The sequence below is a fragment of the Eptesicus fuscus genome, chromosome 4, assembly GCF_027574615.1.
Source record: "Eptesicus fuscus isolate TK198812 chromosome 4, DD_ASM_mEF_20220401, whole genome shotgun sequence".
Taxonomy (NCBI): domain Eukaryota; kingdom Metazoa; phylum Chordata; class Mammalia; order Chiroptera; family Vespertilionidae; genus Eptesicus; species Eptesicus fuscus.
Window position 1 is genome coordinate 106,047,307 of NC_072476.1, and position 16,393 is coordinate 106,063,699.

The 16,393-nt window shown below is 36.4% G+C and overlaps 1 protein-coding gene across 1 annotated transcript in view; it reads left to right on the forward strand.

The window, feature by feature from the left end:
• The window catches only part of RICTOR (RPTOR independent companion of MTOR complex 2), a 95,800-nt gene that overhangs the window by 47,581 nt on the left and 31,826 nt on the right, over positions 1 to 16,393 (forward strand). The window contains exons 7-14 of the mRNA XM_054715305.1: positions 2,555 to 2,681; positions 4,001 to 4,170; positions 8,690 to 8,757; positions 12,049 to 12,116; positions 13,557 to 13,639; positions 15,524 to 15,611; positions 16,116 to 16,206; positions 16,318 to 16,384. Of these exons, the coding sequence (XP_054571280.1) occupies positions 2,555 to 2,681; positions 4,001 to 4,170; positions 8,690 to 8,757; positions 12,049 to 12,116; positions 13,557 to 13,639; positions 15,524 to 15,611; positions 16,116 to 16,206; positions 16,318 to 16,384 (762 nt within the window). The remainder of the gene's footprint in view (positions 1 to 2,554; positions 2,682 to 4,000; positions 4,171 to 8,689; positions 8,758 to 12,048; positions 12,117 to 13,556; positions 13,640 to 15,523; positions 15,612 to 16,115; positions 16,207 to 16,317; positions 16,385 to 16,393) is intronic.

Sequence of the window (16,393 nt, forward strand, 5' to 3'; positions counted from 1 at the left end):
CAAACCTCTTTGGCCCACAATTATTTTTGGTATTATGTACTATCTTCTTTGGCATTCAGAGCCAATATTTGGTCCAACCAATTATGACCTGTCTCATTATGTCATTACTAGAGGCCCGGTGCACAACATTCGTGCACTGTGGGGGGGTAGGGGGGCTACCTCAGCCTGGCCTATGCCCTTTAGCAGTCCAGGAGCTCTTGGGGGATGTCCGACTGACGGCTTAGGCCCACTTCCCCTGGGGAGTGGGCCTAAGCCATCAGTCGGACATCCTTAGTGCTGCCATGGAGGCGGGAGAGGCTCCTGCCACCACCGCTGCGCTCGCCAGCCATTGCCCGGGCTTGTGGCTGAGCGGCACTCCCTCTGTAGGAGCGCACTGACCACTAGGGGGCAGCTGCTGCATCGAGCATCTGCCCCCAGGTGGTCAGTATGCATCATAGCGACCAGTCTGCCATTTGGTCAATTTGCATATTACCCTTTCATTATATAGGAATGGGATGAGTGTGGACAAGCTGCCCTTTGCCACTGTTAAGATCATTATTTCTTTCTTACTCTTTCTATTAATTTTTACCATTTTCTACATTATATTCATCTTTCAGTCTCAGCTCAAATTTCAGATATTTCCCTTAGAGAACTCTGTCTTTCTAATTCCTTTATAGAAGTTTACAAATTATTACCTGCTCTTTAATGTGTTTATATCTGTTTGTCCTATCATGCCTAAAAAGGTTATTAAAATTTTCTTTAAAGAGAGATGAATTATATGACTTTTTCTTTATTGAGTACTCATTGATTTTTGAGAAAAGTATTTTCTGATTTGCACAGAATTGAAGAGTTTCTTTGCATATATTTCCCTGGAAAATAGAGAGATTTCATTTGAAAAAAAAAAAAAAAAGAATTACAGGTATTCTTTTTCATAGCACTTGAGCTTCATAGATTAAGATTTAATACTTTAAATTCTAGAAGTCATCTGGTCATAAGCATCCTTCTTTTATAAATGAGGAAACAGAAGCACTGAGAAGATTGATTTGGCCAAGTTAATCTATAATAATAAAAGCGTAATATGCAAATCGATCGAACGACTGAACAGCGGAACGACCTTCTGGATGACCTTCCGGACGCTGCGAGGGCCGAGGCAGCCTCTGTGAAGGCCTACTCTTGCACGAATTTCATGCATAGGGCCTCTAGTAGTTTACTAATGGTAGATTTAGCCCTGAAAGCCAAGTGGCCTGGCTTCCTAATCAGAATACATTACGTTTTATTTTGAGGGAAATTTTTCTTATAAACATAATAGATCAATAAATATTAAAATACAAATTAATATCATAAAAAGTTAGAATTTTGTCATCTAGAAAGATCAGTTTTCTATACCGCCTTTCCCTTTTCTTCTCCCCTCCAACATTTCTGATGAATAGAAAATACCGATTAAGAAATGAATGTGAGAATTTTGTAGATTCTATAGTTATTAGAAATCTCTATTTTATGGTTGTGGAACAGTATCTTATTTCATTTGAGCCTTGTAATACTGCATAATGCTTCTTAAATAACATAAATCATGTATAAGTACTCTAGCCAATACAGATCTTTCCTTTGACCCTTTATAGGACTTAACTCTGTATCTTTAATTTAGTTATATTGCATCCTCTAATTGTTTCATAGTACAAGTCTTATTTTTCAACAGGATTATAAATGCAGTAATATCCAGGACTGGTTAATTATCCCCAATATTTTATCACCACCCAAGTAAAAGAAAACATTTTCTTCTACTCCCACTTTAGGAATTTATTTTGAAATACTTCATCTACCAAATAGTCTTTATTTATTAAACAGTCATTAACTACATAGTTTTTTTTTCTGTTTCCCAAACTGAAGATACATGTTATCTATTTTCAGTTTTCCAAATGTTATTGCCAATTATAGTTTTCACTTAAAGTGAGATTCATCCAAAGTTTATCACCAGAGACATACTTTTTCTATTGTAATATTTGAAATACTAAAAATAGATTATAGATCATTAATTTTGCCTTTTGGAATAGCAACAAATGATGGGTACAGATGAGAAGATTATCAGGCATTACAGCAAAGTGAGAAAGAATGGGGAGCCACATCAGTGAGTTTGATAGGGATGAGAGTAGAGATAATGAGGTAAATGGGTATATGGAGAAGAAAGTCAGGAATGCAATAGTACAGTAGTGTGTTGACAGGTGGTGTCCCCACTAATATACTATGTCTAGATATCGAGAAGTGTTTGAAATGTAGATTCTATTCCTGAGGAGCTTAGTATCTCAGAAACATTAAATCTTGTTGGTCAACTAATTTATGATCTGGACTATCAGGGAAAAAAGCAATACATTTTTTTATAGTAATGATATTAACATCAGTTGCATCAATTATTAGTTATATTAATTATTTGAAATGTTCATATGAATCAGAAGATTAAAGTTGATGCCTGAATCTTATAAAAACTCTATAATCTTAAAAACCTCAAGCCAACCAAAGTAGGTTTTAAAAATGTGTTATGAAGTAAGTAACTTCTTTTTCTGATTTCTCCCCGTTACAGATGATTACTGTGAATGCTTCCTTGTTTCCTAGCTCTGTGGCCAACTCATTAATAGCAGTTGGAAATGATGGACTTCAAGAAAGAGACAGAATGGTCCGAGCATGCATTGCTATTATCTGTGAACTAGGTTAGAATTTTGAGTAATAAAAATGTAGTATTTTAGAAAGAATATGTAACATTCCTTAATGTCTTTAACATATTAATTCTTTAGTTATTGGTACAAAGCTATGAAAAAGTACGACACATTCTTGATAGGAGAATAGAGGACTTGCTATTTAACAAATAATTCCTAAGTGACCTTAACACTAGAACTTTTAAAGTTTTTCTCATCATGAAATTTAGTACATAAGAATTGTCCAAATTCTGGTAATTAAAATAAAATCTCTTAAAGTCCGGCTTTCAGACATTAGTTAACCATACTATATCTTAATACCTTGGTGTGAGTTAAAAGCAATAAATAATCCATCATACATTAAAAAAAAAGGAATTCTAAATGCAAAAAGATTAAAGAGTTAAATGGGATGCCCTAGCTGGTTTGGCTCAGTGGATAGAGTGCCGGCCTGCAGACTGAAAAGTCCCAGGTTCGATTCTGGTCAAGGGCATATGCCTGGGTTGTGGGCTCAATCCCCAGTAGGGAGTGTGCAGGAGGCAGCCGAACAATGAGTCTCTATCATCATTGATGTTTATATCTTTCTCTCCCTCTCCCTTCCTCTCTGAAATCAATAAAAATATATTTTTAAAAAATAATGAGTTAAATGGGGAAAACTGAAAAGTGGTTGAATATTTACTGATCATTGTAAAGAACAGGAATTTTGAATTACAGAGAAAATCAGATTTCAGCAGCTACAGATTTTATTGTAAGAAGGCAAGAAAACATCCTACAGTGAAAGAACAAAGAAAAGTAACAAGCATGATAAGTAAATAACTTATTTATATACAGATCAATAGGAAAAATAGACGATTCTCAAAGAAATACATGCATGGCCAAACAACATATTGAAAAAGTTCAAGGTCACGTTTGTGCACTCATAGCATACAAGGAGGTGCCTGATCTTTGAAGTAAAGGAGTTCCTGAGCTTAAAATCTGAGTTTAAAATCTAAAGTAAAGTTACAAATCTGATAAATGATTTGAAACAGATAAAGGACTAATATTCCCACTATATAAAAAAGTCTTTGCAATTAATAGGAAAGAAAAACCATTCCAGTGAAATATGAACGAAGAATATGAAAAAATTCAGAGGCATAAAAATTAAAATCAGAGTTTTGGGAAGTATATTCAATGACTCTTATTAGATACATTTTATCCATATGCCCTTTTAAATGTCTTTGACTAGAGAGTTTTCCAAGTCAGAAAGGAAATTGTTTTAAAATAAAAGCCCCATTTTCAGACTTATATTTATTAATTATCCCCTATATAATATATTAAGTTTTTCTTTTTTATTTTAGCACTTCAGAATCCAGAGGTGGTGGCCCTTCGAGGTGGACTAAACACCATCTTGAAAAACGTGATCGATTGCCAATTAAGTCGAATAAATGAGGCCCTCATTACTACAATTTTGCACCTCCTTAATCATCCAAAGACCCGACAATATGTGCGAGCTGATGTAGAATTAGAGGTAGGAACTTTAATATTCTCTTCTAGTTTTAAAATGACTTTAAATACAATCTTACTTTGCAATTTTAAAGTAAGTAGATGCAGTACAGCATTATCAAACCTAAATTTACTAATACTGGCTTATTCCCAGCAATATTCTGTAGCTAAAGATTTTAATATGTTAATTGTTTGTGAATAGGTCTTGCTAAAAATATACCATTTATTTATCTAAACCATGCTAAAAGTCTCTGAACTTAGAAACATTTGTTAGCAACTAATGACCATATATACTTGAAAGAAATAGAATACATTAAAAAAATTTTTTACTAATTCATTGTGTGTTTTTTTTTAGTTAGACTAAAATAATTAGTCTTTTATAATAAAGTATATAGTGGAGGTTAGAACAGAATTACCACAAACTATATTCTAATAGTTTATTTGTGTGAATATAATACATGGTTGTTCATTACAGATATCATTTAGAGTAAGTTTAAACTCATGATTTGTTTGTATTGGGGTTGAAATTATGCCAGGTGTAAAAGATTTATTGTTCCCTAGTTTGTCTCTCTAAATCACTTTATATAAAAACTTGTCTTAAATGTTAGTTTTGTTTCTCTTAGGGATATTAAAAATGTTTTAGATTAGCTTATATCATACCAACAAATTTAAGTACAATATTTTTCTTTATATGTGATTTTAAATGCATTACTTTAGGTAGTCCAATGGGAATAGACTGGCATTTTTTACATTTTACTGTATATATAGCTTTACATTCTTTTGTGTGTGTTTTATTTTTAAAAATCTATAATTTTAAGATTGGCAAGATTATTACAATGAAGGAAGATAATATGTGTAGGCCTTTTTGTTCCTGTTTAATTGTAAAGCAGATTAAAAAGCCCAAAGTGAAAAGAACTTCAAATAATATGTTAGACGTTTAAGTAGATGGCTACATCTTTGCTTCTATGTTGTTCTTTAAAACCACAAAATTAGTTTCTTTTTTCCTTAACAAGATCCCTCAGAATAGCACAGTGATTGAGCACATAGACTCCGGGCTGTACAGATCTGGTTTTGATTTTTTGCTGTATGACCTACTAGCTTTATGATTTGGGGCTACTTATTAGCCTGTCCTGGGCCCATTTATTCCTAGGTAAAATGAAGGTCATGGTTTATACCTTGAAGAGTTGTGAAGAATTCTATATAATAAAAGCCTAATATGCTAAGTGTTCGGTCATCTGATCGACCGTTCAACCAATCAAAGCGTAATATGCTAATGATATGCTAAGGCCGCTCAACTGCTCGCTATGACGTGCACTGACCACCAGGGGGCACACAGTCCACCAGTTGCTTTGATGTGCACTGACCACCAGGGGGCAGACGCTCCAACTGGCAGGTTAGCTTGCTGCTGGGGTCCGGCCGATCAGGACTGAGCGAGACAGGCTGGACATTCCCTGGAGCCCTCCTGCAATCCCTCCCCGGCTGGCCAACCTCCTGCGTCCCTCCCTGGCCCTGATCGTGCACCGGTGGAATCCCTCGGCCTGGCCTGCGCCCTCTCGCAATCTGGGCTGAGGGACACCCCCCCCCCTGAGTGCACGATTTTCATGCACTGGGCCTCTAGTAAGTACTATAATAATAGCGGTAGCAGCAGCAGCAGCAGCAGCAGTAGCAGTAATAATAGCAGCAGCTAATACTAATGTAAAGCTTATAATGAGTTAGGCATTATTTTCAAGTGCTTCTCATATATTCTAATCTACATAAAATATTTTATTTAGTACTTGGCACAAAATAAATACCTAACTAATACTGGTTGTCTTGGATGGTACTCAACATCATCATCATCAACATCATTTTTATCTTCTTCATTGTAGAAACTGCAGCAAAGAGAATATGGTCCTCATTTCTATGTATTAAATTTTATCAATTTTCACTGTAAATTGATAATTGGTTCCCTTTTCTACATACAAAAAAAATTTTTTTTCAGTGCTACTGTCTGTTGTTAGGCCCAAATCTTCCTCCTATTAGAAACCCTTTTTTAAATTTGCCCTGGCTTCTGTTTATACTCTATGTAATATGTTTTGATCTCAGGAAAAAATGTAGAGTTAATATAATAATGTTAATAGAATAGATACTCTGTAAAGGTTGTAAATTAACTGTAATTTTATAGTAAATTTAAAAAAACATTTATTAAACTTATACTTCAGAGTGGGATAGAGTAGTTCATAGCATCTGCTCTGGAAAACAAGAAACGCTGGGCATTTGTGGAAATCGTGCATTTAATGCAGTATTGAGCTGTGAAAGCAACAAGGACCAGGGAAGGAAGGAAGATACTTGGCGAGTTTCCCTGAAGATCCATAGATGCCCTTGGGAGCACTTGCAGATTGGACACAGGCTAGCAACTAAAAATAGGACCAAAGCCTAGATAGAAAACTGGATTACTTGGCAGTCCTAGGGGTTATGGCATGACAAGCCTGGAGATATGAAAAGTCCACCACGTCTGCCTTACCCCTCCAGACATTTGCTGAAATGAGAATCTATGCAAAGTAGAAGCTCCCATGTTAAAACCTGAGGGAAGCACAGTGGAATATGCTGCATTCTCTAGTGCACAAGATGCAAAGGCCAGGAGAAGGGGCCATGAGCAGATGATAAAAGGCCTTTAAGAAGTAGGATACACTGATTATGCAGTTGCTTTCTTTCCTGGGTCCACTTACTGATCAGGATAGAATTACAAGCTGAAAATCCACGTGGGTTTTTGCTGGGATTAGAAAAACAGAAGGAGCATTTGACAGTTGTGTGTTACTAAAGTGACAACACTGGACATTTCATAGCTGATTCCTGTTCTTGACATTTCCCCAAATCTAAAGCCATCCTGGATGGAGAGCTGAAGATCTTTGTTTAAAACTGAAGAAAAAATAAACTCTAAGGAGAAAAATACTTGTCAAGCTCTCTATTGAAAGCACTGGAAGGCCATACTGTAGGCACAGGAAAACCAAAGTGTACTCACTATAGCTTATCAAATGGCAACATAGGCTCAATTCAACTCATTGGTGATCAGGAAAATATGATCAGTAGCCTTAACCTACAGAAACCATCCTATCCTATCTAATAAAGGGGGAATATGCTAATTGACTGTCACACCCTCACAAAGATGGCGGCACCCACAGCCAATAAGGAGGGAATATGCTAATTGACTGCCATGCCCTCAAAGATGGCGGTGCCCACAGCCACAAGCTGGCGGCGCCCAGTCCCCTCAGCCCCACTGGGGTGGCAGGCACGCGGCACCGCTGGGCCTGCCCCCAGGAGCGTCTGGCCGCTCCGTGCGCCTGCCTTCGGAGTCCCCCAGTCCCCTCAGCTCCCCAGCCACCCAGGGCCGCCCAAGTCTCAGGTAACCAGGGCCGGCTGAGGCTTGCACTGCCAGCAGTGGCAGCAGCAGAAGTGTGATGGGGGCATAGCCTTCCCCTGATTGTCAGGTCACCGGCCGGGCTGAGGGACCCCCTCTCCAGTGCATGAATTTTCATGCACCAGGCCTCTAGTGTGAGATAATAAATATGTATTGTTTAAAAATGAAACACAGCCGAAATCGGTTTGGCTCAGTGGATAGAGCGTCGGCTTGCGGACTGAAGGGTCCCAGGTTCGGTTCCGGTTAAGGGCATGTACCTTGGTTGCGGGCACATCCCCAGTAGGGGATGTGCAGGAGGCAGCTGGTCGATGTTTCTCTCTCATCGACGTTTCTAGCTCTCTATCCCTCGCCCTTCCTCCCTGTAAAAATCAATAAAATATATTAAAAAAAAAAAATGAAACACAAAGAATGGCTAGAGGGAATTCTCAATCAGAAGGAAAATGATCTAAGACAAACAAGGAAATGGAGGAAGGAAAAAGTACTTATATGACTAAATATAAAAAAATACTGATTGTCAAAAACAATACCAGTGATGTCTTCTGTATTTTAAATTATTTAAAATTAAAATTCAGATCAATAGTGGAATAGGCAGTGAGAGACTTTAGAAAATGAGATAGAGTGGTTAAAGTACTAAAATGAGTGAATTTATAGCAGAGTTGCTAAATACAGGGACAATACACAAAAATAGCTTGTATTTCTTTATACTAGCAACAAGAGGAGAATTAATTTATAAAGTAAAACCATTTAAATAATGTTCAAAAATAGGCAAAACTAAGTCATAGTGTTAGAGGTCAGGGTAGTAATCCTGGGGCCAGTAGTAACTTGTGAGTACAGAGGGAGGTAAGGAAGTTTTGAGGCTGCTGATGTTTTCTTCATCTGGTGCTGGGTAAAGGAGAGCACTTAGTTTGAGAAAATCCATCAAATCATACATTTCTGTGATACCTCAATTTAATATTTCAAAAATTCAGTTTCTACATTAAAAAAAGTACTCAAGTATATTTGTTGATGATGAATTTAAAGAAATAAGTTTCTTGAACAGTATACCCAATTAAGGATATAGAGAAGTAGAATTAATTTTAGCTTGTTATAGAAAGAATGCATTTTATAATAAGGACACTTTTTCTCTTCCTGCTTTTCTCTTTATTAGCGAATTTTAGCACCCTATACTGATTTTCACTACAGACATAGTCCAGATACGGCTGAAGGACAGCTCAAGTAAGTATCACGTGTTCCTATAACTTTAAAGATGGCGTGTGTTGCTGTTAAAGTTTTAAATTTGTTTGATTGCATGTAGAGCCAGAAAAATGTGGGTTTGAGTAAATGTATTATTTCATGGAGTTATGTTGTCTCTGCTAATGTAATTAACATTATTACTTTTTAAAAATTAAAAGTAGGCTTTGGGAAATTGAAAGACTTAGAGTTAATTTCTTATTTAATAAAATGTAAGTTATGCCCTGGCTGGTGGCACAATTGTTTGGAGCATCATCCTATGCACCAAAAGATTGTGGATTTGATTCTTTGTCAGGGCACAAACTTGGGTTGCGGGTTTGATCCTGGTCGGGGTGTGTACAGGAGGCAACCAGTCGATGTATGTCTCTGTCTCTCTCTCTCTCTCTCTCTCTCTTTGTTTCTCTCTCTCTTGTTTCTCTCTCTTCTCTTCTCCCTTCCTCTCTCTAAAAATATATCACATATCCTTGGGTGAGAATTTTCTTGAAAAGTAAGTTAGGCTGCAGTAGAAACATAGATCTTTGGGTTATTTTTGTATGTATTTTTAACATAATTACATTGAGAGACTAAAAGAATGAAATAAGGGGAATGAAATGAAGAGCTTCCTTAACAAATTGAGTGAACAGGAAGATAGTTTAGGTAGAATTTTGAGAGTAATTTTCAAAGGGAAATAAAAGGAGATAGAGTAAAGATTATTTTCTAGAAATGAGAATAATTTTCAGGGTCTTTTGGGAGAGAAAAGCACATAGTTCACTAGATATTCTAGAATAACTTTTTAATTAAACTGATTCAGGGGTCAAATAATGTACTGTCTGTAAAGATTTTGCAAATGACACAATTCCAGTAAATATGCTATGAGATGTTTTCCTAGTAGGATTGTTGGGTTGCAGACATACTCGCTTATTTTGAGATGTCGCTATTAAAATTCCTCACTAAGTTTGGAACACTGTGAAATAGGGATATTTTTATTCTTTTTCATTTTTCTCCTGAATTTAAAACGTGGTTTTATATCTCTAATCACCTTTATCACTGTGGACTTACCACATCCTAACATATCATGTCCTGAGCTAAGATGTTCTCTCTTTAAGACTTCTCAAACCTGTTTTTGCTAAGTTTTGAATTCAGGATTTTTAAGCCCCTTTCTTGGCTTTTTTAATGACACTTGGACATTCTCTTTATTGATGGAGAGCATATGCATTTTCTATTGCTTTGTGACAAATTACTACCAATGTGTAGCAGGTTAAAATAACATCATTTTATTAGCTCACAATTCAGTAACTCAGAAGTCAGGTATGGCTCTTATCTGGAGGTTGTGGTGAAAAATCCATTTCAACCTCACTCAGGTTGTTGGCAGAATTCACTTTCTTGCTGTTCTGCAACTTAGGATTCTGTTTCCTTGCTGACTGTCAGCTAGGGCCTACTCTCAGCTTCTAGAAACCACCCTCTTTCTTTGCCACATGGTTCCCTCCATCTTCAAACACAGCAAGAATTGCTCATATCCTTGTGCTTGAATCTCTCTGACTTGCTTGTCTGCCACCAGCTAGAGAAAACTTTTCAGTTGGATCAAGCCTACCAACAATCTCCCTTTCTTAGGGTATTCTGGGCTATACACATAAAATAATCACTGTCATGGTGGTGATATCATATACAGTACATAGGATCCAGGGATTAGGACATGGAATCTCAAGGGGATGGGGGCATTTATCAGGATGAACAAGAGAGGAACTGGGATATTTTTTAGAGTTAGAAGGGGGAAAATACATTCCACCAAAATTTTTTTTCCTCCTATTTGGGTCTGTACTTTACTTTTACTAAGTTTCTGGAGTGTGGGCAGTTAATGGGAGCATGAGTACATTGTGGCAGGGAATAAGGAAATAAATGTTTTTTTAAAATACTACAAATTTAGTGAGTAGGTTAGAAAATGGATGACCAGGCAGTCGATAGAAGTAATATTACTACCATTTTTAAGAGAAGGAGCATCAAAAACTTAATCAGACAGTTGTCCAATTCTCATTTCTTTCACCACCCTACCCCCTCCCATTTTAGTTTCTGTTATATTCTCATTTTGAGTGATGCTACAGAGCTTAGTGTGATTTGTTTTTGTGTATGTGTTTTTAAATGTTTCATTTCTCTCATAGACTACCTGATTACTGCTTTTTGATTTTCTGTCTTTTTTTTTAATCCCTTCTGTGGTTTTTTTTGTGTGTTTTTTCCCCAATTCTCTTGATTTCGGTATTCTCAAAACTGTTAAGAACTCTGTTAGGGAAGAATAAAAGAGGGCACAGAAAAAAATGGACAGTTGACAGGGTAGAGATGGTTGAGGTGGCATGGAATATAAGATGGCTATATGTATTGAAACTGGTCATAAGTCATCCATGGAAAATGTTTAACCAATATAAATACAGTTGACCCTTAAACAACATGCAGGTTTGGTGTGACACCTTGCACAATTGAAAATTGTGTATAATTTTTGTCTCCCCCAAAACTTAAATACAAATATACTGCATTCTTAAAATAAGCAAGAGAAAAGAAAATGTTAAGAAAATCGTAAGAGGAAATGCATTTATAGCATTGTACCTATTTATAAATAAAAATCTGCAGTTAAGTGGATCTGTGCAGTTCAGACCTGTGTTGTTCAAAGTTCAAAACTATAGTTCTGTTGCTTAATTGTCATAAACTATTGCATGGAAAGGAACAAGTGAGATGATTGGATACACAGTTACAAAGAAGAAAGAAGCTGTTGATATTAACACTATCCAGTTATTTAATAACATTTCAGTGAATAGGTTGTTGAGCTTGCTTGTTGGAAATGCTCAAATAAGTTTGGGTAAAAATTTTAAAGCAACTTGAATACATGTGATAAAAGTAAGATGTTTACATGGTAATTTTCTCTCCTGAGGGGCAGCCTCCAAAGAGAAATGCTTACTAAGCAGGCTGGTGGTATCTCCAGTGCTCAATTAAAGGTGTTAATGAGCCATCTAAGAATATTTTTCCAAAAGAGCAAGAAATGTAGAACTAAATAGAAAAGTCAAAATTTATAACTTATTTTAAACCATGTTGTGAATCTTAAATTGGAGAGGGAGTTTCCCACGTAATTAGGTAATTTGCTTTGAGGTAGATCTGATCTTCGTTTTTTTAAGTTGTTTTATTTCCTGTGTAAATACTTAATTGTTAACTAATGATAGCACTTATTCTGATACAGTACCAGGAAAAACTCACTTTTTATTTTAACATATTTCTTTGACTCTCTCTTTCCTCCCCCTCCACTACCACACACAGAGAAGACAGAGAAGCAAGGTTTCTAGCCAGTAAAATGGGAATCATAGCAACATTCCGGTCATGGGCAGGTAAGTTACTTGACTCTGTTTTCAAATGTTAAGTTATTATTACAGCATCTAATGTAGATGTTAATCTAGTCTTACCTTACATGTTATTTTTAGAGCTAAAAGAATTTGTACAGAATTGTTAAAATTGACTATTTGTAAGTCTATGATTACCTGGGCAATTAAAAAAATTAAACATGAGATATATATATGGTGTTAGCTGTATATGTAACTAAAATTTGTTACCTAAAAGTACAATATAAAATATCATTAATACCAAATAAGCAAGGTGTAGGCTATTAGTAGTCTTACATTTCTTGAGAAGAGGGAGTAAGCATGCTTTATCTTTCTGTGGAATAGAAAGCAAACATATTTCTTAAAATAATACCACCACTAAGTATGCTATTTTATATTAATAAATACCTTCTTCCTTCTTGACTTTGTAGAATAATTTAAGGAATAGCATACAAAGGAGTGTAGCAGTAAACAGAACAAGAAAATTTTCCTAAACATATCTGTGTACCTAGGTAACGCTAACTAAGATCTCTTTTCCATACAAATTACTATCCCCGCCATTGGCCCCTAGCCAGTATGTATTCAGTGACTCCCCTGACCTCTCAGTGCTTGGTAAAATCTCCATTCATGCTGTGTCCTCATGACTGCCTATTTCCCTTTACCCTCGTGGTTAAACTAGGTATTCATGAGGGCCCAACGATCACACATTCTTTTTTATACTTAACCAGCCTCCACGCACTATTTTAACATAGAAACCAACACAATCCTTCTACCAAGTTTAACTATCACTGCCCTTACCTCAGAATTCACTCTAACTTTGTTTCCTATAGCTACAACTATCATCTTTTGCCATCCTTCAACTTCCTTGCCATTAGAGCTGTTTCTGTCTTACCAACACATGAATTCTATCCTAGCTACCAGGACAGCCTAGCTACTACCTTCTCATTCTCCTTACTTCCAGGCTCTAAGCTCTGCCATTCTGTTCCCTCGCATCTCTTAAACATTCTCTCTACCATGCTTCAGTTTGTCCTCTAGCCCTTATACACTGAAATACCGGCATTACAAGTTAGAACTCTGAAAACATTTTTCTCACAAAAATAATTTCCTAAATAGTATTTAGACACTGTGGTACTATTCATGAGCTTTTGTATATTTGTAACATTATTATATATATATATATTTCAAAATCCAAAATTGATTGACAAATGAACTCCAGAACACAGTTGCTTCATGAGATGCAACCACCCATTTTCCTGATTAGTGCAGAGTACGATCTATAGAGACTGTATCATAATCCGTAATCTCTCACATTACATCAAACATCAGAGTTTGAGAAATACCATTTTGATGACTTAAGCAAATAATTTTGAACCCAAACTCAAAGAGAAATATAGATTACTAATTTTTTTTGAAATTCAAGTCAATGATTTTTTTCTTTTTATACTTTAGGTATTATTAATTTATGTAAACCTGGAAACTCTGGGATTCAATCTCTAATTGGAGTACTTTGCATACCAAATATGGAAATAAGGGTTTGTAAAAGTTATTCTGATTGTTTCATTTTTTGGACTTTTAATAGGGGAAATTAATTGTAAAAAGGTTATTTCAGGTGATGCTGGAAATGGATGTGGTTATAGGTGGAAAGATTCAGAAGCAGGCATCTAGAGGTTGGGGCAGTTTAGTTGTCTTCTTACTCAGCAGTGATGAAGGAACATAGTTTTTGGAGTCTGGCTGATTGAGGTTTGACTACTAGTTTTTTACTTATAGTTCTATGACCTTGGGCATAATACTTTTTAAAAATATATATTTTTATTGATTTCATAGAGAAAGGGAAAAAGAGAGAGAGTGTGTGTGTGAGTGAGTGAGAGAGAGAGAGAGAGAGAGAGAGAGAGAGAGAGAAAGGAACATGAGTGATGAGAGAGAATCATTGATTGGCAGCTGCCTTCAGCACACCCCCTCCTAGGGATCAAGCCCCCAACCAGGACACGTGCCCTGACTGGGAATCAAACTGTGACCTCTTGGTTCATAGGTTGATGCTCAACCACTGAGCCATGCCTGCTAGGCGGGCATATTACTTTTAACCTTTAAACCTGTGTCTTCATGTGTACAATGGAGTTACTAAAGATTTATTGAAGAGATTAAATTTTGTATTTAGTAAGCATTTAATAGTTATTTTTTATCTAATATACGCCTGATAGCAGTGGTTTTCTGAAATATATTCTGTGTTGTTTTTTCTCTCAATAAACTGTGTTTTAGTGGGTCTCAAAATTGTGTGACAAATGGTTGGTCAAGTGGTTTTCATTAAAAAGTATTAGTTTTAAAAACTAATAATTTAAAGCCCCCTCCCCCTCTCTCAGAAAAAATGGTCCACAAACATTTTCCCTTCCTTCTGAAGGTTTTCAGTGCATTATCATTAACCATTTTATTAAACTATTAAACATACATGGCCAGTAGAGACAACAGTTCTGAGACTGTTCTTCCTTCCAATGCTGATTAAGGCTGGGTGTCAGGTATTAGTGGCAATATTCATGTAGCCTCTGAGATCCTGAGATCTCTGGCCGTCTTGGTGACTGCCAGCTCCAGCAGCCTTCTGGCCCACTGCTTTGAATACACCCATATCAGCCGTCTGTCTCACATCATGAACAGCAAAATGACCCAGAGGAGGGGCTCTCAGCACCCCTGGGCTTGCCAGGAACCACAGCAGTGATGACAGTATCAACAGATTTCTAGAATTTAGGGCGATCTTCCAGCTTCTTCCTAGAATGACAGTCAATCTTCTTCTCACAGGTTTAATCAGCAAACTTGCAAACAGCACAGGTGCTTAACCAGCACTGATTTGGCCTGGATGGTTCAGGATAATCACCTGAGCTGTGAAGCCAGCTGCTTCATGGGTCATTTTGGCTGTCTGCAGCCACAGTGCATGATGAGCATCTTGGATAGACATGTCATTGACATTGAAGCCCACATTGTCCCTAGGAAGAGCTTCACTCAAGTTTTATAATGCATTTCAGCAGACTTCAGTTGTAACACTGACTCAAGGAAAGATAACCATTAGTTATACTGGGTTTGGGAATATCCCTGTCCACAGGGACAGTACTAAGGCCACCAATTTTGTAGACATCCTGGAGGGGCAGGTGCAAGGACTTGAAATCCTAAATTCTCCATTCGACGTGAAGAGGGTTGACTGACTGACGGAGAAATTCCTGGCCAAGACACCATTTTGAAAAGGAATTTTTGGACTAGAACCCGGATTCTTTGTCCACCAAAGTCAAAGAATGAATCCATGGACAGAGAGTAGTATAGCCTATTCTGTTTTTATCAGTTTTTTATTTTGCGAATAGAACATTCAGTACATCTTTAAGCAAAGATTGTTTTCCCCATAAAAGTTAATGAACTGTATTTATTTGCACTTGCAGCGAGGTCTGCTTGAAGTACTTTATGACATATTTCGTCTTCCTCTGCCTGTGGTGACTGAAGAGTTCATAGAAGCGCTGCTCAGTGTAGGTAAGTATCAAGGTGCATCTGCATCTATTCACATGTTATAATTTTTGAAATGGCAACCTAATGGAGACAATCCCTCAAAGAAAAAGTACTCAACTAAATATTGAGTATAATTTTCTTTTCTTATTGCATTAGAGTGGGCATGAAATTAATATAAAAGTAAAATCTCCAATAAATTTCTAAAAATAAGACATTTTTAGTTTCTTCTCTGTCATCCTAGCTCTTCAGATGAGCAATGAAATTAATAAAAATATGGACCAAGAAAGGAAGAGGAGACAATAAGAAACCTATATAATTCTCAAATTATATGATCTAATTCTTATTTTAGACAAATGACCCTAGTCCCAAAATAGGTAGATTTCTGGACATTTATATAAATCATTTTTTTCTGTATGCCTTTTTTAGTCTATTTTTTTTCCTAACCAACATTTAAAAAGATTATTTATAGCCTAGCTAGCTGGTAGTTATATGCACTTGTTTAATTTGCTCCTTAACTACTTATTTTAGATCCAGGTAGATTCCAAGACAGTTGGAGGCTCTCAGATGGCTTTGTAGCAGCTGAAGCAAAAACTATTCTTCCTCATCGTGCCAGATCCAGGTAGAATTTAGATACAGAAATGGTTCAGATTTATTACGATTACTGTTTTTATGTTAAATTATGTAATACATGAATATTAGTGAAACTGTTTCTGTGCTGTGTTTATTACAGGCCAGACCTCATGGATAATTATTTGGCACTGGTACTCTCCGCATTTATTCGTAATGGACTTTTAGAGGTAAGACTT